The sequence below is a fragment of the Tenrec ecaudatus genome, chromosome 4, assembly GCF_050624435.1.
Source record: "Tenrec ecaudatus isolate mTenEca1 chromosome 4, mTenEca1.hap1, whole genome shotgun sequence".
Classification (NCBI taxonomy): domain Eukaryota; kingdom Metazoa; phylum Chordata; class Mammalia; order Afrosoricida; family Tenrecidae; genus Tenrec; species Tenrec ecaudatus.
In genome coordinates, this window is record NC_134533.1 from 122,937,841 (window position 1) to 122,965,411 (window position 27,571).

The window sequence follows — 27,571 nt, forward strand, 5'->3', positions numbered from 1 at the left end:
TAATAAAATGTTTTTTTAAAAAGAATGCCCCTTTGAAAATCAGAAATTTCACATAGCTTATCATGTTTAAGGATGGCTTTTAAAAAGATACCTACTAAAATAAATAAATTAATAAAATAAAATATACTTCTGTACCAAGCAATTCTGTGCTGTCTTACATAGAGCATATTGATCAAATGTTCTGTAATGAGTCAGGGACTTTGGAGATGTAGAAGATTCTTTGCCCCTTTGTTGATAGACCCAGATTGCTATGAGTTGTATCTGATCTGAAGGAGCCTCCAGCCTTGTAGGAAGCAGACATGTAAGCAGACAGTCCCAAGGGATAACTGCCATATTAGAGATAGAACCTGCTGCCATCGAGTCGACTCTGACTCATAGTCAACCTATAGAACAAGGGAGAATGACCCATAGGGTTTCCAAAGGTGTAATGTTTACAAAGCAAACTGATACATCTTTCTCCTATGGGGCGGCTGGTGAGTTTGAACCACAGACCTGGCATTCCGTAGTGGAGTGCTTAACCACTGTGCCACCAGAGCTTCTTGTACTAGAGACAGTGAAGGACCTTAAAGCACCCAGAAGGAAACGCCCCTAAGTCTGTCTAGGAGCCAGCAGTAATCATTGGCTGAGTCTTTAAAGCAAAGTGGAAGTGATCTGGTGGAAGTGGACGGTGAAAGTGTGCAGGCAAAGGGAGGCTGTGCAATGAATAGGAGAGAACAGCCCACAGCCGAGTCGTGGACCAATTCATTAAATAAGGCAGCCAAGGCAGATTTTGTTTAATGAGTGCTACCTATTTTAAATACTTGGTTTTCACAGAAAAGGGCATCATAGAAGGTGACATAATTGAAGGACTATAACCAGTGTCATTGAATTGTATGTTTAATTCAACATTGTCAGGTAGAAGTTGTTAAGTCATAGGTTTTGTTGTATATATTTTCACACACACAGTAAGAATGAAATATTTTATTTTCACTCAAAATATACATAACAACAACAACAACAAAACCTCACTGCCATCGAGTCAGTTCTGACTTATAGCGCCCCTGTAGGACAGTGTAGAACTAGCTCGGTGGGCTTCTGAGACTGTAGCTCTTTATGGGAGCAGAAAGCAGCTGCTAGTGGTTTAGAACTTCTGGCATTGTGGTTAGTAGCCCAAAGTGTAGCCCTCTAATTCACCAGTTTTGTACGGAGGGGTCAAAGGCTGTTATATAGAGTTGGTGTGTCGGTGTTGTACGTTGTTTTCTCACACCGACACTATCCACTCTCCTGAGTCAAGCTCCGGGAAGGGCACTCTTTGTCTTCTGTAGGTCTCCCAGTCCAGGGCTCCATGGTAAACTTCCCCATTCTGGTGTCCTGGACCTTGGCAACCTCATGCACAACAGAATGAAATGCTGCTTGGTCCTTTGCCATTACCATCGCTTGGTGGGATCCAACTGGTGTGACCTATAGGATTTTCACTGGCTGGTTTTCAGAAGTAGAGAGACAGGCTTTCTTCCTAGTCCATGTTAGTGTGGAGGCTCGGCTGAAACCGATTCAGCATCATAGCAACTTAAAGACTTCTGGTGACAAGGCAGGTGGTGGCTGCGCATGAGGTACATGATGTGGAATTAGACCGGGTTCTCCTGTGTGGAAGCTAATGGTGGTGACTAAACCACCATTGCCTCGTTATCCAACTTACTGCTATTAAATTGATAGGATTTCTAATACCTAATTTTTATGGGAGCAGATAGCGTCATCTTTTCTCCATGAAGCAGCTAGTGGGATCGAACCACCTATCTTATGATCAATGACCTGAGCCACGAGGGCTCTTTATTTTTATTTTTATTTTTTTTTTACGAGGGCTCTTTAAAGGGCCTTCTAAACCTTTTTTTTTTTTCAAGTAAGAGCAGTGGGAAAGGCATTGGTGGGGTTTTGAGTAAGGAACTGAATTTTAAAAAATAATATATCCAGAGGTTTGTTCTCAAATTCTTAGCACATGCATGCATGCTAAACACAGGGGGCTTCCAAAATTCATGGGAAAATGGAATGCAAAGATCATAGAATTTCCCACGAATCTTTAAGCCCCTTTGTACGTTATGAAGTATCTTATAAGAATCAAAAGAGCAGCCAGCGGCAGAGCCAAACCATATTATGTTGTTTTCTCTCTAACTCTTGGACGAATTTCTCTAAACCCCCGCTCGGTGAAGCAAGTGAGCTCAGTATCACTGCTAAAGAATGGCAGGGGTTGCTTGTATTGTGGAGTCTCTGCCGCTTTTGCTGGCCCTGTAGAAACACAGCGGCCAGTGCTGATGTCAGCCCAAACCAGCACATGGCAAAATGGATTAGAGGTCGGACACCGAGAGCGATGCACCAGCTCACTCCTTGGCCAAGTCAGCAACGAAAAACTGCAACTCCAGTGATTATCCTCGGAAAAGAAAGTTTAAACAAGAGTGTTGGAATGATGGTGAGCCGAGTCTACCTTACAGAGTCCGTCGGGAGCCCGTTTCATTATCTGACGGCCAAGCGGTAAGTGTTCAATGTCATCAAAGAGTGAAACTAACAAAGAAACATTACTGTTTCTACGTGCCACCCCTAGATGCAGAGTCTATAATAAAGAACAGAAAATTGATGCAAAGAGAGACTGATGAATTTATGCTAGTGTACCATTTAAATGTGCGTCACCGTGTGGGTCTATGTAAGACCCACTAGCTCCCATGGGGAAACATCAACTTTTTGGTGCGGCGCTGTCTGATTCTCTAAGAAATTGATGAGTTTCTTTGAGAGAAAAGTAGCAGCCCCATCTAGCTCAGCTGTACTCAAGCTGAGTTGCTTTCCTACCTACTACCCGTACTTCAAAGCAAGGGACATAATGTACCATTTTTTAATGGCTCTAGACCCAGGCACTCAGACTCTCTGCTCTGCGCCTTCCCTCCGTGTAAACACCTAATCAAGATTGCCTGCGCTTCAACAATAGCAGCCAAATGCAATTGGAGAACCACAAGCCTTTGAAGTCCTCCCTGCAAAGGCCGGTTTTCTAGTCTGGCATAATGACATGCCATGATTGCTGTCTTTGTTGTGTCTTTTCAGTAGAGAAGCAATTATAGGCCCCAATTTAACAGAATAGACATTACACAGCTTATGATGCTCAAAATGCAATTTCATTTGATCATTTTCTCAATTTGATTGGTATTAATAGAATGGTTCGCACACACACACATACACACACACACACATATAGCTGGCAGAGGTTGTGTCCCATTCCACTTTCAAAGAGATAATGTTGAAGTATGCTCTACTTGCTCAGAGACTCTCGCTGGGGCGATTCAGCCACTGAATTCCACCCAAACAAGCAGCCTGCGGATGGAAATGTTATCTGTCCTACTTTCCTGGGCAAGGCAGCGTGGTTGTTGTTACCCGCTGCCCAGCCGGCGCCCAACTCATGACAACTCCCAGTGTTAGAGAATAGAATCGTGCTCCATGGAATGTCCGTGGCCGTAACCTTTAGGGAGGCAGATCAGCAGGCCTGTCTATTACAATACTGCTGGGGGATTCAAACTGCCAACCTTCTGGCTAGTCCACTGCCAACCATGTTTGACACTCGGGTATCTAAAAGAAGCACGGAAGAGTGTGTTTTTAATTTATACAAAAAAACAAACCTACTGCCATCAAGTAGATTCCAACTCATAATAACCCTGGAGGACAGAGTAGGTTACTCGTAGGGTTTTTCTGTGGGCGCAGATGGTCTCATCTTTCTCTGTGGAGCAGATGGTAGTATTGACCTCCCCATCAGCCCAATGCTGAGAGTCCAACAATTAATATCACCAGTGAAAAGTTGAATGAGCTAAACCAAGTCCCTTTGCTTCACTCAGCTCTTACAAAAGGCAGAGACGTAAGCATCCCAGGGGCTGGCCTCTGAAAGAGCTCCACGTTTCTTTCTCCCAGACACCCTCACCTGTGCAGGCAGTCTCTTTGGCTTTTTGCTCTTTGTGCGTGTCTCCTTTATGACAGGCTGAGCTAGGTTTCTTTTTAATATCATGGTAATAGAGATTGAAGCCTTTGTTGCTTGGGAGAAAGATGCGACTTTCTACTTCTGTAAACAGTTACAGTCTTGGACGCTCACAAGGACATTTCTACCCTGTCCTGCAGGATCTCTGCGCATCAGCATTGACTTGATGGCAGAGAGCAAATGCTTCTTGAACCAGACCTGTGTACGGGACTGGAAGATGGAAGCAGAAGCTGGGGCCCCAGAGCATTTATTGTTCAACTGCAAGTCCTTTTTAAATGTTAATCATTTTATTGGGGGCTCATACAATGCTTATCACAATCCATCCATCCATCCATTGTGTCAAGCACATTTGTACATTTGTTGCCATCATCATTCTCAAAGCATTTGCTTTCTACTTGAGCCCTTGGTATCAGCTCTTCATTTCCCCCCTCCCTCCCCACCATCTCTCCCTCATGAGCCCTTGATAATTCACAAATTATTATTATTGTGTCATGTCTTACACTGTCCGATGTCTCCCTTCACCCACGTTTCTGTTGTCCATCCCCCAGGGAGGGAGTTATATGTAGCTCTTTCTGATCGGTTCTCCCTTTATACCTTACCTTCCCCTTAATGAGAGCGCTACTCTCATTATTGGCCCTGAGGGGTTTATCTGTCTTAGATTCCCTGTGTCTCCAGTTCTTATCTCTACCAGTGTGCACCTTCTGGTCTAGCCAGATTTGTAAGGGAGAATTGGGATCATGATAGTAGTGGAGGGGCGGGGAGGAAGCATTTAAGAACTAGAGGAAAGTTGTATGTTTCGTCATGCAACCCTTCTGTATACTTCGTCATGCAACCCTTCTGTAAGGGGGGTGTCCAGTTGCCTGCAGATAGGCTTGTGTCCCCACTCCACACTCCCCCTCATTCACAACAATATGATTTTTTGATCCAGTCGACGCCTTGTGATCGCACCGGCTGGTGTGCTTCTTCCATGTGGGCTTTGTTGCTGCTGAGCTAGACGACAGCTTGTTTATCTTCAAGCCTTTAAGATCCCAGATGCTATATCTTTTGATAGCCAGGCACTGTCTGCTTTCTTCCCCACATTTGCTTATGCACACATTTGTCTTTAGTGATCATGTTGGGTCAACTGCAAGTTCAATGGTTTTATGGAATTGTGAAGTTTTCCATTTGCAAACTCGGAAGAGCACCATGCAGAAGCTGTTGATTTCCTTTCCTTTGCAATCAGAACTCCCATGATGAAATGAGACATTTTCTTCCTTGGATACCACCAAAAAACCAAACGCAGTGCCCTGGAGTTAGTTCCAGCTCATACTGACCCTACAGGACGGGACAAACTGGCCCTACGAGTTCCCGAGACTGTTACTCTTGACAGGAATAGAAAGTGTCATCTTTCTCCCTCAGAACAACTGATAGTTTAAAACTGCGGGCCTTGTGCTCAGCAGCCTAACACATAACCACTGTGCCTCTTGGGCTCCTCCTTCCTTGTGTCAGCAGTGAAAGTGCAAGCTCGGCGGGTTCACACCAGAATGTTTTCTGCTCCTTCTTTCACATTTTCACGTCCAAGTATTTAAGCTTCCACATCACCCACATGACTTATTTCTACTTATGATCACAGTAACCATGATTGGGAAAGAGAAGGTTACACACAAAACCAAAAACAACAACAACAACCCACAAACTGCCCTTCTACACCAATGGAGTTGTAAGAGATAAGGTCAGATCCTTTTCTGACATGAGTATTTACTTATGATTTCATGGCTATTTTGTCTCGTTTGGTATTGAATGTTAGTCAACATCAGGACACAGTAAAAGTATCAGCAGAAAGAACTTGAACACAAACATGGCAGATTCCAAATCCCACACTCTCCCCACTGTTACAGCGTGCTGCTTCTCATACTACACAGCCATCAGATGGTCTATCACAAAGCAAGGAACCATTCCTAAGTCTAAACGGAACAGTTAAGTGTATTCGTTTGGACATGATAAACGGGCAATCAACCAGAGGAGCTGATCCTGAGCAGCATGGCAGAGGAAGAGCTTCCAGGAAACTTGAGGCGGTTCCTTTACATGAGAAAAGGCTTGGGAGAGACGTCTTCTTCAGCTTCTAGTAGTGTAGCGCTGTTGCCTGGAAGATGAATTGACTTGCTTATGTTATTCCAGAGGGCTGGAGGTTGCAGGAAGTTTTCTTTCACTCATATAAGAAAAGTTTCCTAACATTTAGGTTACTCAATGATGGTATATATTGTCATGAAACAGATGTAAAAGACCTAGTATTGTATATTTCCTGGGATGACTGAAATGCCCAGGTGTCCCATACTCTCTCACTCATTATCGTGGGGTCCACTCCAATCCATAGTGGGCCCACAGGACAGGGCAGAACTGCCCCTGTTGGTTTCCAAGGCTGTAAATCTTAATGGGAGTAGAAAGCCTCATCTCTCTCCCAAGGAGCAGCTGGTGGTTTCAGACTGCCGACTTTGTGGTTAGCACCCCAATGTGTAACCTACAAAGCCAGCAGGGCTCCTAGGTACCTAATGGAAAAGGAATATTTACTAGTCCTATCTTTTTCTCCCCCTCAACCCATCGAAGATCTTTACACACAGTCTAAGACTAACACGCAGGTAACGTCCACCAGGAGCCATGTCATATCTTTGAGCAGAGATCAGATGAGCATCTACCAGAGATGATGTAGAAGTCCTCAGGATTGACTAGATTGCATGCTGGGTCTCTTCCAAAGTTAGAATTCAATAACTTTAAGTTTGCTCTTTCTGAAGTGCATACCACATATCACAGAAATTATCTAATTTCTTGATTTAAAGTATGCAGCTGATTGAGGCACTGGAATGCTCTTGAATAATTTAGGGACCTAAACTACATGTAAAGATTGTTGTTGTGGATTAGGCATGAGGCTACTAGGCTCAAGGTTCAAGCCCAGTGGTTCAAACCCACCTGCTACTCCAGAGGAGAATTTGAGGCTGCATGCACCCTTAAACATACATCGTCTTTGAAAGCCTAGGGAGCCATGCTAGTCCGTCCTATCATAGGGTCACTATGAGGAAGAAGCACCACTTGTCTGTCAGCTCGTTCTATCATGGTGGCTTGTATATTGCTCTCTTGGCTGGAAGCTATGTCACCGGTATTTCAAATGCCAACAGGGTCACTCAAAGTGAACACGTTTCAGTGGAGCTTGCAGACTGAGAAGAGAAAGCGGAGAAGGATCTGGCTCCCCGGTGCAGAGGAAGTAGTCGCTGAAAACTTGATGCATACCTCAAAGTCATCATCAGGCACTAAAGGCCTAATTGTCAGAGATGGTGCTGGAGGGTGGGATCCTTGGGCCCGGGGTGGGGGTGGGGGAGGGGGGCATGCAGTGCACTGAAATGTCACTGAGGAAAAGCTGCTTCTCAGAGTGGAGTGGACCACAGTGACACGAATGAAGCAAAGTCTATCGGAGTGGACTCTTCAGGATCTTCATTTACTGGCGGAATATGACCCAAAGTAAGAAGAAACAACTGCAAGAAATCTGCTCATGATCAGAACACAAAATTTTCAAAGTAAGAATCTAGGAAAATTGAAGTCATCAAAAATGAAGTGGAATGCATAAAGATTGGTATCCTGAGCACCTTTGAACTGAAATGGACTAGTATTGTCCATTGAATCCGAAAATCACATGATTTACTATGTCAGGTATAACACAATCAAAAGGAATGGTGTATTCATTGTCAAAAAGGATATTACAAAATCAATCTTGAAGTACAATGCTATCTGTGATAGGATTATATCTATCTCCCTTCAAGGAAATCCAAATCAATACAACTGTTATTCAAATGTGTGCACTAACCAGAAAAACTACTTATGAAGCAATTAAAGAATTCTGCCATGGACTTCATTCTGAAATTGATCAAACATGCAATCATGGTACATTGATAATTGGTAAAATTGATCAAACATGCAATCATGGTACATTGGCGATTAGAATGCAAAAGTTGGAAATAAAGCGGAAGAAATACTAGTTGGAAAATATGGACTTGGTGATAGAAACTAAGCTGGAGATCAAATGATAGGGTTTGCAAAACCAATGACTTGTTATTAATGAATATCTTTTTCACCAACCCAGAAATCAATTGCCTACATCTGTGGGAAGAGCCAATGGAGAAGCTGAATATCAGCAGTTAAAACCAGGTCAGGGACTGACTGTGGAACAGACCGTCAATTTCTCATACGTAAGTTCAGGTTAAAGCTGAAGAAAATTCAAACAAGTCTACAAGAATCAACATCTGACCTTAAGTCTATCCCATTTCAATTTTGAAAACATCTCAAAAGAATGGATTTGCCGCATTAAACACTAATGACAGGTGAGTTGATGAAGTATGGGAGGATATCAAGATCATCATGAAGAAAGCAAAAGGCATTAAAAAGACAGGAAAGAAAGAAAAAAATCCAAGTGGAGATCAGAAGTCTCTCAAAATGGTGATGTCAAAGAGCTGGATGGAAATTCTAAAGGGCAGCTCCAAAAGACAAATATTACAACGAAATGCGCCAAGACCTAGAGGTAGAAGTCCAATAAGAAGAGCATGCTCAGTGTGTCTTAAACTGAAAGAACTTCAGGAAAAGTTCAAACCACAAGTTGCAGTACTGAAAGATTCTGTGGGCAAAATATTGAGTGATGCAGGAAGCTTCCAAAGAAGATGGGAAGAAGACAGAACCACTGCACCACAGAGAACTCGTCGACGTGCTACCGTTTCAGGAGGTGGCACATGAGAAGGAACCAAAGGTACTGAAGGGAAAAGTCCAAGCTGCACAAACGGCATTCACCAAAAAGCACGGCTTTTGAATTGAAATGTCTCAACCAGCTGATGGAACACTGGAAGTACTCCTCACTCATCTATACCAGGAAATCTGGAAGACAGGTCCTTGGCCAACTGACTGGAAAGGGTCCATATTTGTCCCCACGCCAAAGAAAATGCTCAAATTATAGAACAACATCATTGATCTCAGAGCCACTGATCTACACAGTTCAAATGCACTGAATATCAAAACAACAATTCGAGCATAAGAATATTGCTTGCAAGTGAGTCCGTTTAGCAATCTTTCACTGCCAGGCTCTTGCTGCCATGGCATGGCATGGCTGCTCTGCTTCCTGGTTGTTGATCCTGGGTAAGTTACGTAACCTCTTTGCGCCTCCACTTTCTCATCTGCAAAAAATAAAGATGGGTGGGATAATGACAGTGCCTACCTCGTAAAGCTGTTGTAAAGACTAGCCGGCCTCTTATTTGCTAAGTGCCCATGTTAGCTACTGGAACATCATAAGCGTCCTGTATGTTAATCATCATCCTGGAGTGTGATGTGGTTTCAGCATGTTTCCATTGGCATGCACACATGGAATTCTCAGCCACCAGCTCAGATAACTACTGTGGGACTGGCTATCCTGAGTATTTAAAGTAGGTAGTTGTTTAACCTTAAAGCTTCAATTCTCTCACATCACACCTGGAAGCAAAACATCTTTTCTTCCCATTTTCTTTGGGAACAGCCCAGGTCCCTCAGGACCAGAGAGGTGAATTCTTGAAATTAACTGAAAATAAAGCCTAGTCCTGCAGGATTTCTTTCGAAAGTAAACAGACTTGAACGCCGTGGCTCTTAAAATGAATGTGAATGCAGTTAACACACTCTGTACGTTTGTTTTACCCTCCTAGATCTACCCCCTCAGACTAGCTGACATGACGCCTACTCAGAACACCAGCGCGAGTGAAAACGCCATCGACCCCGAAGACAAATGGCATCAGAGAGCCCAACAGCTAAAGGTCAGTTGCTCCGTTGAAGCTTAAGTGTGTTGCACAGGGGAGGATGCTGCTGTAGATAAGTAATAGGGACTGACTTCCTACACGTACAGCTATTAATGTTTGCTGGAGAATCGTTACCCACCTTCCTCTGGGGGGACAACCAGCTTCTGCCCAGTAGGGTCATTGCTTGTTCACAAAGTTAAGCCCATTCATTTTTCCAAAGGTTCCATTTCCTAAAGGAAAACCATCATATCGCTCTTTAAACATACACATTTAAAACCATTTATAGGAGGAAGACTCGGGGAAAATCACCGTTCCAAAACAATGCCCAATGACTAAGTCTGTGCTGCTTCTCAATGTTTCTGTTTAGATTCGGCAGTTACGCAGGGCCCCTAGGTGATGGAAGACACTATCCTGAACAATAGGGAGGAATCCCTAGAGCCCACTGAACCCTCAGTTTCAGAAGGTAAAAGCCCTTCTGGGAGTTGAGTAGCAGTTGAATAGTTGATGAAGCCCTAGTGCAATTTACAGGGAGGTGTGTGAGCTGCCCCACCAGTGGCTTGGGGAGGAGAAATGGAAAGTGCATCCACTGATGTGTCCTGGGGGCTGTGTGGAGCAATCACCCTTCGAGTAGGTTTTACCTCTGCTCTAGAAGGCGTGAGCCAGCCCCTAGAGTCTGTCGGCCCTCTCAGTTAAACCATGTCACTGAGAAAAGTAACAAAATGTTTTAAAGTTCATTCGGCTTCTGAGGAGTAGGAACGAGGAACAGGCTAACCGATTTCTTTTTCTCCTCAGTGACCTCCACATACCATTTAGAATAGAACTCGCAGAACGTTGATGCCAGGGAAGCCGCACTCAGTTGAGCCTCCGGGAACTGAAATGCTTTCATTTTAGTTGCTAGAGAAAGCACATTTCAAATATGTAAGATAATCACAACCTGTAGGAAAACCACAGGCTCCTCAGTCAGTAAAACTGTTGAGGTAAAATTGTGTGCTGATTCATGGCCACAGCCGGGGTTGGAGACAGTAGAGGTGATGAAACAAATTCATGGAAGGAAATCAGAAGAAAGTCAAGCGAATACTTTTCTTCTCTGTGTACACTTGAATTCATCTGTTGATAGCCTATTCCCAAATGACTGCAAAAAGGAACAAAATATCTAAGAATCATTAGACCTGAAAGGACAGTAATGTAGACTGGCCTAAGGGATTTATTAACTGCCCAACGTATCCTTGACATTGGCTCAAACTCACCGGGCTACTCTTCTTTCTCCTCTTCAATGACCCAAATTCATTGCATTCCTTCTGGTGTCCCTTCAAGTCCCACCTCCTGTGTGAAAATGTCCCATCTCGCCTGCCCCTGCACTCTGTCCTTTGATGCCTGTCCTCTGGACCACTCACACAGGCCTCATCAGCTGGCCACTTTGCATTAGCTGCTGATGGGTATCTCTTTTGTACTAACTACCCGGTAAGTTCTTGAGGATTAGAAATCTTTTTCTCTCCATCTCATAGCACAATGCTTTGCACAAAACTGACACTCAACGAGTCCTTACTGGTTGATTACATAACATTCAAAGGTAATTTAATACACCTCCAAGTGAAAATGTGGCTCATTCAAAATTATTTTCTGGAAAGAGTAATTATCTGTCCTTCAGTAAACCTAGTCAGTTCTAATGCTTGTTAATAAGAAACATCTTCATGTAAAATCAAAACAATTCATACAGCAAGTATTTACTAGGTAAATATTGGGGCCCTCACTATATTCTAGGCACTGGGGATAAGGTACCTGACTTGAAAAGACATGATCAAAATAATAATAAGCCTTGAGAAAAGGTACACAAACATGGTCCCTATCCTCCTGAGCACAAAACAGTCATGTAACCAGATTATAGTCATGTCACCAGGAATATATATGAAAGTAGGTAAAAAATTCAGTGAGACTAAAAAAGCACCCAATTCGCCCTTAGAAAGCATCTCCAGAAGCAATAGCATGTGAACTGACCCCAGAAGAATGGATCAAAATATGTCACACAGACAAATAAGGAAGAGGAACTGATAGTGTGAGAGAATGCAGTGTGGCCTGTGTGTTGCATAGCTAAGTGCCTAAAGAAAGTAGGAGGGCAGGATGGAGCTGGGCAGGCTAGGTACATCTGTCAGTCAAAAGAATTTAGTTTTCTCCCGGGTACAATGGGAAGCCATGGCAATTGTTGAGCAGGTTTGCCCAACATAATCGGGATTGCATATTAGAAAGTGACTCTGCCCAGAGTCTAAGAAGAAGTTGGAAAGGAGTAAGACTGACTTCGTGACTGAGAACGTATGGCAACATGGCAAGGCCAGGATTCTCAGTGGTTGGACAGATAGTATGTAGTCAGCCTCCTTGTGGTGACCTGGAGTGAAGAGCCAGTCAGTTGACAGGGAGTTTGCCTGGGCTGTAGCCTGCATGCAACATAAAGATCTGGCAAAGCTCACACTGCCCCCACCCCCCTCAGTCTTGCATCTGATTCCTCCTCCAGTTCTTGAGTCGTGAGTCAGCAACCTACCATCTGCTGCGGCAAGTTTGGGGTTCACCTGCCTCTGTAAACAGTGGGCTAAAAGCTTCCAGTCTGACTTCCAGCTCATGGATTTGACACTCATCAGTCTTTCTAGAAATTAATCTCTCTGTATACATAAGGGAACTTCCAAATTTTGTGTGAAAAACCCATTATCTTTTAATTCTATGTCTCCACTATTTTGCCATGGTTTCTGCAAAACAAGAGAATAAGAAAGAGGCAGCACTTCCTCCATGCGTTTTGGTTCATTTTTCACTGTAGTGGGTACATCTTCTTCCACCAACTTAACCCAGGATCACTGTGTGTGAGTATTGACTTGGTGGCAGAGGGTTTGGTTTGAGAATTTGTTAACCTTCGCCGGAGCAGATTAGCAGGTCTTTTTGTCTGTGGAGAAGCTAGGGCTTCACACTGCTGGCCGTGGTTTGCAGCTGAGCATTTAATCATGATGTCACCAGGGCTCCTTTAGGACAGGACTTAATCTCCCATGCTCCCTTCCTAGGAATGGCTATGAAGAAGAGGAAGATGAGAAAGAATGGTTTGTTTGTAAATGTTTGATTAGTAGTTCCAGTGCCACTGGTGGGTGGGTAACTAGAGCATTATTGGTGCTGGGGCTGAAAGCGAAGTGGGCATGAGAATGAGTGGGCCCCATATTGACTTTGGAGGTACCAGTGGGAAGGAAGTTTGAACAGAGGAGTTGGTGAAGCCTATTTGCCTCTTACGCTTTGGGTAGTGGATTACAGTGTATAGGGCTCGCCGAGATTAGAAGGAAAGGGCCGTAGAGCAATGTTGACTTTAAGGGCCGGGAGCGAGAGAATGAATGAATTATGGAGCAAATGTTGCACACTGTTCAAAGTTGGTGAATCTGTGTGTGGGCATTTGGAAGTTCTCTGTGCTGCTCTTGCAGTCTTTCTGGAAGTTAGAAGTCATTTCAAAATAAAAAGGGAAAAGTCAAAAGAGGCCCATAAGAGTTGGCATCCAACAGGTCATTGGTGGCCTAGAGGAGCATTGTTCTCCAGTGATGAGGGCAAAGAGAGGGTGTGAAGGTCAAAGTGAAGCTGAGGGATGGGAACCAGAGCAGAGCAGCGCACCCTCACCAAAGAATGAGATCAAGTGATTCTTACCTTCAGCTTTTCGTACAAGACACATTTGAAGGAGACAATCTTCAATATACTTTCATGCTGCTGAGAATGAGGAACTTGAGCTAAGGCAAGAGAAGAGAGGGGAGCTGGTGAGCCTCACCATCATTGTCTCTGGAAGCATCTGAAATCTATAGTGCAAGCCAAGTGATCCTGTGAAATTAGCCTGGCCCCGGGGGCTCCCACTCTGCTGAGTCACTTGGTCCTCACTGAGTCCTGTAAGTCTGGAGGAGCCCTGGTGGTGCTGTGGGTTAGGCGATGGAGTGGTCACCCCAAGGCTGTTCACTCACACTCAGCAGTCCCTCTGCGGGAACCATGACGGAGGTGCCGTGCTCCTGTGAAAATGGCGTCACAGCCAACCCCATCGCTGTGCATGTGGCATGGCGGAGTCTTCGCAGGTTGTCACATCTGAGAACCGGATCCTTGCTGGGCAGAGGCACTGGCAGAAGGCTCTTCCCAGGTCAGGAACACTGTCAATGGGAGAGAAAAGCATGGGGAAGGAAGTTCGGCATGGGGGACCTCTCCAATTCAGGAAGTCTTCAAACGATGAACCGATGTTTTCGTTCTTGGCTCTAAAGTCGTCCTTGATTCTCCAGGCCAGTAAAGCACACGATAGTCTGTTCGTGGGACCTGTCAGAATTCATGTCAGCGGCCTTTTCATCGCAGCCTACGAGTGCTCGGGCCTTCCCCAGGAGCCATTCATCCGGTTGGTCTCAGCTCCACCGCCTGGGCTGCGCTTCCTTTCTTCCTCTGAACACGGCGTCTTCCCTACTGGAGCGCAGTGTCAGTTCAGAGTGTGTGCTAAGTTTTCTCAATGTTGCCAGATAGAATAGTAACCCGCTCTTCAAGCCCACGTGCTTATTGTTAGTGAACACGGCAGAAGCTTCGCCACGCAGCCCGTCTGGGAGGCTGGGGACATCGCTCCGGGCTCCGGGGTGAGTCAGGGTAACTCAGTACAAGAGGGGCTTTGGGTCCCAGTGGAAGAAATGTTTGGTGGCGATCAGAGCATGCCTGCTGCTTGTGCCACCTGGGCAGAGAAGCTCTGAGGGAAGCAGCCAAGCGTTGCCTCTTGCAGGTGGCACAGCCTTGGAGTGCACAGCCCGCGTGAGCGGTCATCACCAAGGCAGCTCTCGCGAAGAAATTCACATCCCAGCATTAGGCATCAGGATTCCCCGGTGCTTGAGAGCCAGCCCCAGACCCTGCTCTGTGTGTGCCGTGAAGACCGCGTGCCTCTAAGCGGGTACTCCGAGGGCAGGCGGCATGTCCTGATGGCAAGCACTGGTACAAAGGGAGCCCATGGGAGCAGGATGAAACGGAGGATGCCAGAGCTGATGGAGATTCAATAGTCTGAGAACGGCTTTGTGTATTAACTTCAGGGAGCTCGGGTCTTGCCATCTCAAGAGTGACGCCTGATGCCTTCGTTGTGGGGAAATAAATCTCCAGCAATCCCCGTGCTCACGTAGGCTGTTGGGAAGGTGATCGAAATCCCATCATGCCCATAAAGGTCTCCCTTTCTGGGGCTGCGATGCCATCTCTGGGTACTTACATGGGCATGAATAGCAGATTTACCACTTGAGATCATTGAAGTTTCATACAGCGATGAGTCCTCGGCCTTGTTGACAAGACACCCTGTGAAGAGAACTATTGTGAACTGAGTTGTTACAACAGCATGCTTCAACTCAAGTGGTGACCAAGATTGCAGACCGGATGCCCTAGAAAATAAGTGTCTGAGAGTGTCTCCCTTTTATATTTTGGTGGGGACAAGGGAAAGTTCAGCCAGGGAAGTGCTGCCAACGCCCCGACGGAAAAGCAGAGATCAGCGTCGAAAGTGTATGCAAGACCATTGCAGCGATGCAGACCATCAAGTGCGTTGCTGTAGATGATGGTGCCATTGGTGAGACATGTCTCCCGGTAGCCCCGCAGTTAACAGCTTTCCAGCCGAATGCGCGCCAACTGTCGTTGACAACTTTACAGTTACAGTTAGGATTGGTGGAGAGCCCTATCCGCTCGGACTTTTTGATACTGCGCGGCAGGAGGATGTTGACAGATGACGGCCGCTGAGTTAGCCACAAACAGAGGGATTTCTTGTCTGTTTTCAGTGGTCTCTCCATCCTCGTTTGAAATTGTGAACGACAAGTGGGTAGCTGGGGTAACACACCACTGTCTAATGACCCCTCTCCTGCTTATTGGAACCTACATGGATCTCAGAGATGACCCCTTTATTGCTGAGAAACTTGCCAAGAACATCCAGAAGCCTGCCACCCTGGAGACTGCCGAAAAGCTGGCCCGTGACCTGAAGGCTGTTCAATATGCGAGTGTTCTGCACTCACGTGGAAAGGATGTGTTTGGCGAAGCAATGCGAGCTGCCCGGAGCCCCCAGAACCAAAGAAGAGCCAGCGGTGTGTGCTACGGTGTCCATCTCCCCAGAGCCTTTCTGTACAGCTGGTGTCAGCACCACACTGAAAAAGTGTTTAAATCAAACTAAAGATTAAAAATTAAAATTCATTCTTTACAATAATGACAAATGCCCTGCACCTACCCACGTGCACTTGTGTGACGAGGCCCATAGACACGGCCCCCTGCTCGCCCCCATTATGAGTTCATTTTGAGTAATTGCAGTACTGTCCGAAAAGTGATCATTGCTAGTTTTTGTTTTGTCGTTTCAAGGAGAATACTTTTATTTAAGCCAGGCATGTTTGTTGATGACTGTGTTAACAAACCGCTTCGAATATTTGAAACTTCTCCCTGGTTTTACTCTGGGGAGTATTGAGTAATCTGGGACATCTTAATGTTTTGTGTTCTTTTTCCTGTTGGGGGGGGTGGTGTGTGGAGCTTATTTTACTTAGTTTTGAACTCGCTAACCTGTGGACAGCCCTTGAGGGGAAGAGAACAAGTTTAGATCAAGTTTAGAAAACATGTTCCCCACCTGGTGCTCTTAGGAAGGCGTTTGGTCAATGTCTCATATTATAACATACTCCTTTCTGAAAGTTGCCTTTCTCTCCGCCCTAGAGCAGGTCCAGTATTTGATGAAACTCATCATAGTGGGTGGAGCCTGTTTCCCCCGCCTCTTTTATAGGATGCACCAATAGATACATGACTGTGACTTTCAAGGAAATTTGTTTGCCATTTGCTGATTTTTTAGAAGTTAATTTCTAACTTCTTTTTCTGATAAATGAAGAGACATATTGCATCTTTTAAAATACGCCAAATGAATCGAGTTCTTAATTCAAAAACATTTTCCTTGTCAGCCATTGTCTAATATGCTTAGCTTAGATGTACAGCTTAATAGGATAGGATATGGTATTCCTAGAACACAACCAAAGACCTTGCATGCAGAGGAAGTATGAGGGGTGGTGCTGGCAGACAGATGTCTATGAAATGAGTCACAGCCTCTTTGAAGTGATGGGGATGAAAGCCTGCTTCAGGAAGAAGCTGGGATTGGGGTGGAGTGGGGAGAACGTGTAACATGGGGACTAGGCAGAAGGGATGCCCTTATTTCAGTCATACTTGTGAGGAGCCTGAGAGCCAGCTGAGCCTCTTTCGTTTAATAAATATCATGTAAAGATTCTTATGAAGATTCGAACACTATAAGTGTTAAAAATGGATTTTATCAGCTTATTTTGGTGCAGTTTCCAATTTCTTAAAATGTGTAGGTTATCTTTGTTATCTATCTTGTTTAAGTTACTTTCTCCAAATCCCATTAGTGTTGAACCATTGCTTTCTCATGTCTCAATTCACTGTTTATGCATTATTCTCAGATGTATTAAACAGAGTAACACAAACCCTGAAAAAGAAAAAAGTATAGTTAGGTGATAGCAGAAAAAGGGTTCCTGGCCACTTGTTTCTCAAGTTCGGTAAAAGGCTGAGCTATTTTTTAAAAAAGAAATAAATGGTAGCTGTTGAGTTGGCCCCCACTCAAGGCAGCCCCTCATGTCACAATCACATATTGAAATTTGTGATCTTTTGGAAGCAGATCACCAAGCCTTTCAAGGTTCTGCGTGGGTGCCAGCGACCAACCCTCAGCTCAGTCGTTAAGCTGTTCTCTACTTGCACCACCGGGGGCTCCCATGCAATCGCAGGCTGACCAAAAATGCCCAGAATAGCACCGTCAGCAATGGTTAATATGGATAGATAATAGACAAGAAGGACTTTGTTCACCATCACGAACGATGACGGCAGACACAAAAACAGCTGCTGTGGTTCATTAGCACATCTGTGCCCCTGCTGTTGAGTCAGTTCGACTTGTAGCAACTCAATAGGACAGAGTAGAACGCCCCCCATAGACTTCTCAAGGCTGTAAATCCTTATGGAAGCAGACAGCCTTATCTTCGCTCCAACTGGTTGGTAGATTTGAACCTTGGACCTTTTGGTTAACACCACAACACTTAATACACTGCACCACTAAGGCTTCTGATCACCTCCATCACTAAAATCTAACTCACAGCCATCAAATTGGTCCCTACCCATAATAACCCTAGAAGACAGGATAGAGTTGCTCTTGTGGGTTTCCAAGGCTGTAGCTCTTCACTGCTGTAGAAAATCTCATCTTGCTCTCGTGGAGCCGCTGGTGGTTTCAAACTGCCGACCTTGCAGTTAGCAGCTCTTCTGAATGTACTACAAGGAGGGATGCTCTCGGGGCTATATATTTACAGATCCTTCTTGTCCCATCCCCCACCCCATCCTATTGTAACTCAATAGACAGTTTGGAAGGCAGAACTTTTATTTAACTGGAATACAGAAAAGGAAGTTCCTCCATATTTTGGAATACCACAGGTAAAAAAAATTAAGCTTATAAGAATTCATCAGAACCTGGCCAATCCCCAGGAAAAGTGAGGAAAACATACTCTAAATTTCAAATGATAAGTCATTCTTACTTTAAAATCTGATATAAGAGGTAATATTGAATACGATTCCTGATCCAAATTTAACATTCTCTGCCTTAGTATTATAATAAGATTTATTTAAAATAGACTACCATTTGATATGAGACAAGAATAGGATGAGAGTTAGCTGTTATTTCAGAGAAACCAGTTAAAATTTAACTCATTGAAATAATCAGATCACTCTTCATAGCAAGCTAAAACAAACCATTTGAGCAAAAACATGATTTATTTGTTTCAAGGTCTTTTTCCAGGATGATGCAGATTGTTTGCCTTTTTCTATTAATGTCACACAGAAGCGAGCCATGGGGATTTTTCATGTTTTCATAAGGAAGAGCGCATTGCAGTTCTATGACGTGCTCGTGTATACAGCCATCGTGCTGTTTTCAATAAGCATTTAATCATTCTTTCCAAAGGCCTCTTAACTCAGCTGTGTTTTTTTTACAATGTAATGAGTGCTTTATTCCCTGGGAAATATTTCTAAATGGTTATGTAGCACAATATAGCTACACAGTGTATCTTTTATACCAGGAGTACATTGTGTTGTTACCAGTCTTTGAAAAGCATAAAGACTGTTCTGAAATTGGAGCCTTTCCCCCAGATGTTTGATTGACTTAAGTACAGGCTATATTAAGGAACAGAAACAAACAACCCTTGTGATTTCACAGATGTCCCATCACAACACAGACTCGTTTCTAGTTCGCCAAACAAAATCCAATTTGCTTCATCTAGGGCAGACGTCATTTCCTGTTTCTCACTGGAAGGAGTAAGAAGATCAGGTCATCCGAATTCTACTGCTCACTCAATGTGTACTTGGTTGGAAAAGCAAATGACTGGTGTTCTTTCTGGTTTAAGATTCTTAACAATACTAATCTGAATTAGAATACGCTTGCATAATTTAGAGAGGTTTGGCACGTTCTTTGTATGTAGCTCAGTAACCTGCCAGCACCATCACCCAAACAACAGAACATTTTGCCCACAACTTGTTGAATCAGCTTCTTGTCCTTAATAGAAAGTCCAGGCAAGCTTCTCTACTTCTGCCCTGGCTCATAATCTAACATTGTCGGGAGCTAATTGCTCCCCTTGCCTGAAATCAGGAAAGGGCTCCCTGTACTCTGCGTTCCTTTCGCTTCTTTGGTCACCATCCCAGAAGTCTCTACCCCCTAGTTTTTGAGCTGTTCTTGTAAAGTTTGTGGGAAATGCTTCTACTTTTACATTAACCAAAAGCCTTTTTCCTCCCCCCCCCAACCCCCACAGAATTACCAGGAGCATTGGTCTCAACAAGAAAACCCAAAGTCAAGCAATGTGCCTAGACGCCAGTCTTCGGAAGCACCCGATGGACAGCAACCTTCCAGAAGGCCAGCTAAGCACAAGATTCAAAAACAACACAAACGCCAGAATGGCCTGAAAGCTTTCATGACTAGAGAGCGAGTTGCCAGTCAAGGAAACCAGGATAATATGCTCAGACAGCAGCAAAACCAAAATAAGCCTCTTGACACATCAATAAAGCATGGATCAATTGTGCTTATGAATGCCCCTAACAATGATTTACAAGACTCAAGTGCACTTAGACGCCAGAATCCCAAAGTAACCTCCAATATATTTGCTCCACCAAAACAGGCTTTTGACAAAGTGCCATATAAAAACTCTCCTGGCTATCACTCAGACATGAATATTAATCAAGAAAGGGGACACAAAGACCCAGAGGAAAAAGGATTTTCCTATCAGCAGCTATATCTCAACACTCTGTCCAATATGGACTTGAATTACATTCATGAGCTTCCTCAAAGGCAGGTGCCCGTGCGCCAGAAAGGCTCTCAGCCTGTGGATAGCATCAATGTTACTGGAGCAACTGTGAATAAGAAACAACCCAAAGGGATTTATACAGAGACAAAATATAAGAACTTAGAAATGTTGTGGTAAGAATTCTCTTTTCTCGATGGGCTAGCTCAAGCAGTTTCCTAGAGGAGAAAAAATAAGCTGTTGGTCAGAGACAGAAGATGGACAGGAAGGGGGTGGGGGTGAGAAGAAAGGGAAACTTCACTTAACACTTGCCTTGACTCTGAATCCAGCCTAAACAGTCCCCTTGTGATTGGTTTCTTCGCTCTTCCTTGTAACTTCTCATTTTCACACTATAGTTAGAAGTCGAACTAAGCAGAAAAGATCAGAGAGAACCAATCAAATCAGTATACTTTGAGGACCATAAGTAATAACTAGTAGAAATAAATGATCTACAATAAATTATCTCTAATACTGTAATAATGTAGCCTAAGAAAATCAGCTAAAACACAAATATGTATACCCCAAATAGCATCACTTATGTAAATTATCTAAAAGCCCAACGGTAGAAATATAGATAATTCATGATATTTAGTATCAGATCAACATTAAAATCATGGTACAAGGAAATACATCTATAAAAATAAAATGTCTAGGCATTGGCTCGTGTCGACACTTTTTGTTTTATTATTTTTGCTCTGATTAAAACTTCCCAGTAAGACATATATCTTCTTTATTTTAATAAATCATTTCCTTGAGGACTCTTACAGCTCTTCTAATAATCCATAATCAATTGTGTCAAGCACACGTGTACATATGTTGCCATCTTCATTTTCAAAGCTTTTTGTTTCTGTTTGAGCCCTTGGGATCAGCTCCGCTTTTATCCCTCCCTCTCCACCCTCCCGCCTTCGTGACCCCTTAATAAATTATAAATTATTTTTTTCATATCTTACACCATCCGCTAAGACATATTTCTTCAGTATAATTTTCAGTTTGGGTTCTTTTCTGTTATGTCTGTATATCATTTAAACCATATTTGATTTTATTAACTTTTTGTTGTGAATTGAGTGAAGGTTTACAGAGCAGATCATCAGTCTTAGGTTCAACAGTTCATGCATATTCTGTTCAGCTCATTCCTGGCCATCTCTCAAATGTATCGTTGCTTATCCCTCTTCCTCCTTGTATTTCCTGTTTCCATTCCTCTGTATTTCTTAACCCTCTGAACTTTGTCCATGGGTGAATGCTGGCCTTTTGATCTTAAATTGCTGATTATTCTAACATGGGAGTGAGTTCGGTTTTAGAGTTGCAGGGTGACGACGTGCCACAGTCTAAAGGGCCCCTCCAGTCTCTCTCCAGCAGGTAAGCCTGGTCGCTTGTGCTTTTGAGTTCTCTTCTGCATTTGCTCCCGCTCTACCTGAGACCTAATGGGATTTTTCAGAGCCGTTGGTGGGAGTAGCTGGCCACCATCTAGTTCTCATCTCAGAGCTGTGAAGACTGATGTATGTGCAGTCCACTAGTTCACTGGACTAGTCGTTTCTTGTGTCTAGGTTTTCATCACGTTTCTTTCCTCCAGATTTGGAACACACCAGTATTGCTCCTGGCTGTTCATGAGCCTCCGAGACCCCAATTTCTACTCATAAAAGTAGGAGAGAGAAGACTGTGACCTGTGTTGTGCCCATGAACTGAGAGCATTGCCCTGATCCTCTAGGCCTAGCAACCCCATACCCCAAGGTGTTTTGTTATGTCTAAGATGTTTTCATAATTTTTCCCCCTGAACGTTCCACCATATCCATAGATATATTTGCAGCAAAACAAACATATCAACTATCAGACTTAGGTATATTCATGGGCATACTCCTACTCTTTCTCCCAAATGTATCCAACCTGCTTATCTACGTAAGCATTTAATCATAGATCACCACTCCTTCAGGAATGTGTGTTTAACAGTATTTGCTTCTGTTGCCATTAACTCTTACAAATCTCCCTGTATCATTCTTTGCCACCATAATTTCCCCCTAGTCGCCCTCTTATTGGATAGACCCTTCCCCATTGCCAAGTTAAAACATGTCTATCCTCAAGCCCATGAGCTCCCTTCCCGCCCCCCTTCCCTTGTAACCCTCAAACAATGTTTCTTTTAGTCTAAAACTTTTTTTAACTTTTTTTTTTAACTGGGGACTCTTACAGCTTTTATCACTATCTATACATCTATCCATTGTATAAAACACATCTGTACATATGTTGTCATCATCTTTTTGAAAACTTTTGCTTTCTAGCCCTTGTATCAATGCCTCATTTTTCCCTCTTTCCCTCGCCCTCCCTCACCCATGTCTCCTTGATAATTTATAAAGTATCCTTTTTTCCCCATGTCTCACACCAACTGTTGTGTCCTTTCACCCACTTTTCTGCTGTCCATTAATTGTGGTGATTGGTTCCCCCTTACTCCCCCTGCCCTTCCCTTACCCTCTTAGTATCACTGTTCCCCTCATTGGTCCTGAGGGAGTTATCTGTTCGGATTCCCTGTGTTGCAAGCTCTTATCTGTACCAGTAGACGTGTCCTTGTCTAGCCAGATTTGTAAGCTAGAACTGGGGTCATAATAGTGGGGGTGAGGGTGGGGAATGGGAAGCACTAAAGAACTAGAGCAGTGGTTCTCAACCTTCCTAATACCGTGCCTCTTTAATACAGTTCCTCAAGTTGTGGTGACCCCCCCCCAACCATAAAATTATTTTGATGCTATTTCATAACTGTCATTTTGGTACTGTGATGAATTAGGAGACCACTGTGAAAGGGCCGTTCTATCCCCAAAGGGGTCACAACCCACAGGTTGAGAACCACTGAATTAGAGGCAGTTGTGTGTTTCATTGGTGCTATATTACACCCTGACTGGCTCGTCTCTTTTTGTGGCCCTTCTGACAGGGGGTGTCCAATTGACTGCTGATGGGCTTTGGGTCTCTACTCTGCCCTCCCCCTCATTCCCATTGAAATGATTTGTTTGTGTGTTTGTTTGTTTGCTTGTTTGTTTGTTTGGGGGGGGGTTGATGCCTGATACCTGATCCTATAGACATCTCATGATCACACAGGTTGGTGTGCTTTTTCCATGTGGGCTTTGTTGCATCCCAACTAAATGATTACTTATTTATCTTCAAGCCTTGAAGACCCCTAATACTTTATTTTTTGATAGCCGGGCACCATCAGCTTTCTTCACCACATTTCCTTATGCACCCATTTTGTGTTTGGCGATCATGTCAGGGAAGGTGAACATCACAGAGTGCCATGTTAGTAGAACAAATTGTTCTTGCTCTGAGGGAGTACTTGAGTCGAGGTCCAATGTCCTTCTGCTGCTGTAATACTTTATAAGTAAATATATGTACATAGATCTATTCCCATCATTATGTATAAATATATTTACTTTTTAAAAGTATATACTTACTTATATGCATGCCTGTCTATAGACCTCTATAAATGTCCTTTGCCTCCCAGTTATTTCCTCTATTTCCTTTTACTTTCCTCCTGCCCTGTTATCATGTTTGGCCTTCATTAGGGTTTTGGGAATTCCTCTCAGCTACATTGCCCTTGACTGAGTTTCCCCAAGCATCGTATGCCCTCATCATCATCAATTTTAGATCACTTATTCTTTTCTTGTCCCTGGGTTTGTTGGCACCCCCCTCCTTTCCCTCCATCTGTCCATACACCTTTGTGAGTATTGTATTTTCCAGTCGAATCTGCTGGCATTGCTCGGGGACTTGGTTGCTTTGCTCCCCTTGCTGTTTTGCTGTACACCCTTAGTGTTCACCCCGGTGGTGGGGTCGGATGGAGCACATATCCCACACCGTGTTCCCAGTGCTGTCCCCGTTAGCGCTTTGTGCCAGTGAGGGACGTCACCGTCATTGTCGTGTCCCGCGGTGGGGCCAGCCCTGTTCCTCTCTGAGCATTGGCTGCTCTGAGCCGAAATATTGTCCTCAGGGCTGGATGGGCCGGGGTGTGTTCCACTCTCTATCCTTCCCTGTTTGTTTGCTCCTGATCAGACACGCCCCACTTCCTGAGCTGCAGCTGCAGTGCTGTCCTCTGCACTCCTCTGGGGTGGAAGGTAGGGGGTGCCCACGTAATTGGGATTGGGGACCAGTCCCGAGGACCTCTCTATTGGTTCCCTGCTTCATGCCTGTATGTTGCATTCACGTCTTGGCACACCGGGTTGAAATCTGGTCCATCTCTCCCTCTCCTTTTAAAGTAGTAGTTTCAAACAATATTTATCCTTTTTTTGATTGATTAATTTCATCCCACGTAATGTCTTCCAGGTTCATCCAAGTTGTGAGGTGTTTCTCAGATTAATCATTAGTCTTTAGCGCTGTGTAGTATTCCATTGTGGTATATACCAAAATGCATTTATCCATTCGTCCACTGATGGGAATTCAGGTTGTTTGCATCATTCCACTATTGTGAATAGTCTGCAATGATCACAGTTGTGAACAGAAACAAATCGAGAGACATTTATATATGTGTAAGAGAGAACTTTATATCAAAGAGTAATTATATATATTCAGAAAGCATCCCAGCCCAGACCAGATCAAGTCCGTAAGTCTGATATTAGCCCATTTGACCAATACTAGTTCATAAATTTTCCTTTAGACTCATGCAGCACATGCAATGATGCTGAATGCAAGAAGGTTTCAGGCCAGTGGTAGAAGGTCTTGTGGATCCAATGGCAGTGGAAGCATCTCAACGCTGGCATGGGTCTCCACGTGTCTCCTCCAGGTCTCGGAGTGTCTCAACAGCAGGCAAAGAAAGGCACCGAGAGTGGGTCTGGCCTCCAGTGACGTCAGGCCCTTAGATTGCCAAGATGCACAAAGGAAGCCACAGCTGGAGCTTATCCTGTTTCTGCTTTAGGATTCCTTCCTTTTTATGTTTTGGGTTCTTGGCGATTCTCTTTCAAATTCAACTATATACTCCATAATTTAATCTAGCTATTTTGTTAAGAAAAGGCCTTAGGGTTTTCAAAATATTTCTTCTATTCTGAGTGTGCTAAATTAAAATGAAGAGATGAGCCAAAGAATTAAAAAGAGGATTTTAAAACAAGAAATAAATGCATTCAGGAAGAGGTTAAGCTGATGTCATTAATTAGATAAGAGGAGTAATAAAATGCATCAAATTAATGATTCCTAGTATCTTTTTTGTTTTTTAATCATTTTATTTGGGGCTCATATAGCTTTGATTACAATCCATACATACATATATTGTGTCAAGCACATTTGTACATTTGTTGCCATCATCTCTCTCAAAACATATTCTTTCTACTTGACCCCTTGGTATCAGCTCTTCATTTTTCCCTCCCTGCCCATCCTCCATCCCCCATGAACCCTTTATGATTTATAAATTATTGTTTTTTCATGTCTTACACTGTCCGATGTCTCCCTTCATCCACTTTCTGTTGTCTGTCCTCCTGGGAGGGGACTATATGTAAATCATTGTGATCAGTTCCCCCTGTCTACCCCCACCTGCCCCTTACCTCCTGGTATGGCTACTCTTATTATTGATTGGTCCTGGGGGGTTATTTATCCTGGATTCCCTCTGCTTCCAGCTGTTATCAGTACCCATGTACATGCTCTGGTCTAGCTGGATTGGTAAGGTAGAATTGGGGTCATGTTAGTGGGGGTGGGGAAGCATTTAGGAGCTAGAGGAGAGATATATGTTTCATCGGTGCTATACTGTACCCTGACTGGCTCATCTCTTCCTTGTGACCCTTCTGAAAAGTGATGTCCAATTGACTACAAATGGGCTTGGGGTCTCCACTCTGCACTACCCCTCATTCACATTGATACAATTTTTTTGTTCCGGGTCTTTGATGCCTGATACCTGATCCCACTGACACCTTATGATCACACAGGCTGGAGTGCTTCTTCCATGTGGGCTTTGTTGCTTCTCAGCTAGATGACTCCTTATTTATCTTCAAGCCTTTATGATCCCAGATGCTATATCTTTTGGCAACTGGGAATCATCAGCTTTCTTCCCCACATTTGCTTATGCACCCACTTTGTCTTCAGCTATCATGTCAGGAAGTTGAGCATCACAGAATGCCGGCTTATTAGAATCAAGTGTTCTTGGGGGCGGCAAAGAAAAAAAAAAAAGAATCACGTGTTCTTGTGTTGAGGGAGCACTTAGGTAGAGGCCCAAAGACCATCTGCTACCTTAATTCTTAACATAAAGACATAAGATCTACCATATATACTTGAATATAAGCTAACACAAATATCAGCTGAGGCACCTATTTTTACCACAAAAACTGCATTTAAAAATGTGCTGAAAGACTCGACTTATACACGATTATATATGGTATTTCCCTATCATAATATATAAATATATTTATATATGAACATGCCTGTATTTAGACCTCTATAAATGCCCTTTGCCTCTTAGTTCTTTCCTCTATTTACTTTCCTCTTTTCCCACTATCATGTTCAGCCTTCATTTGGGTTTCAGTAATTCCTCTTGGTTACATTCCCCTATCAAGCCCCACCAGGCACCCTATGCCCTCCTCGCCATCGATTTTAAAGCACTGTTGCCTTGTCCCTGGGATTGTTAGCACCCACTTTCTATCCCTGTCTCCTAGTGTCTTTGTATGCTGGAGGTCTTAGTGTACCAAGTTTCATTAACTAGTTTTTGCTTTTCTTTCTATCAAGGAAATTCCACTCTTCCTCTGACAGCCAGCCTGTTCGAGCTTCTCCGGATGCTCGGCTCACTCAGATAATGGATCAGCATCACCAGGCCTTAGTGCAGCTGACCGACGTGCAGCCCAGTGAAGGGGCCTTGCCCAGCATTGCATTTCCACCCATTATGTCAAGGGGAGAAAGTGTGTCCCAACTCAGTTCGGAAAGGAGCCAACGGAACCAAATAAAAATTAGTCGGAGCAATTCCGAAGGTTATCTGTTTCAACTGGAAAAAGGGAAAAGACCCCGGAAAAGAAGTGGCATTAAGGTAATAGCATCATTTTAAAAAAATTTTTTTTGAAATGTTTCATTCTGTTGCAAAAATATAAAAACATTTGCTAATTCAGCATTTTCCATATGTCTTGTTCATAAAACCAAATTTATAAACCATGCTGTACAACCATCACTCATACCCATTGCAAAATTTTCCATCCCATCAACCACAGTGCTATACTGTGTGCTCTTCCCTCATGCTCCCCCCTCCCCGATAAACTCAACTCTCCATACCTGTGTCTTTTTTAGATACTTCATGTTTGTGAATTGACACATTTGTTCTTTTGATTGATTAATTTCACTCAGCATGATGCTGATGATATTCAACGATCTTCTCGTGTGTTTCTTGGCCATTTGTATATCCTCTTTGGCAAAATGTCTATTTAGAGCCTTTGCCCATTTTTCAACTGGGTAATTTTTTTTATTAAGATGTATGTACTTTTTATATATGCTGGACACACCCTCCCCTGAAATGTTCTCCCATTCTGTAGGTCATCTCTTTACTG

At 43.6% G+C, this 27,571-nt stretch overlaps 1 protein-coding gene and 1 pseudogene across 3 annotated transcripts in view; both read left to right on the forward strand.

Moving 5' to 3' along the window:
* The window catches only part of JHY (junctional cadherin complex regulator), a 76,825-nt gene that overhangs the window by 37,613 nt on the left and 11,641 nt on the right, over positions 1 to 27,571 (forward strand). For 2 of the 3 annotated variants that reach the window (XM_075548800.1, XM_075548801.1), the window contains exons 3-5: positions 9,667 to 9,774; positions 19,572 to 20,233; positions 26,766 to 27,060. In XM_075548800.1, coding sequence (XP_075404915.1) covers positions 9,667 to 9,774; positions 19,572 to 20,233; positions 26,766 to 27,060 — 1,065 coding nt within the window. The remainder of the gene's footprint in view (positions 1 to 9,666; positions 9,775 to 19,571; positions 20,234 to 26,765; positions 27,061 to 27,571) is intronic. The other variant, XM_075548802.1, reaches the window with a different exon arrangement.
* On the forward strand, positions 15,286 to 15,897 carry LOC142444318 (cell division control protein 42 homolog pseudogene; annotated as a pseudogene).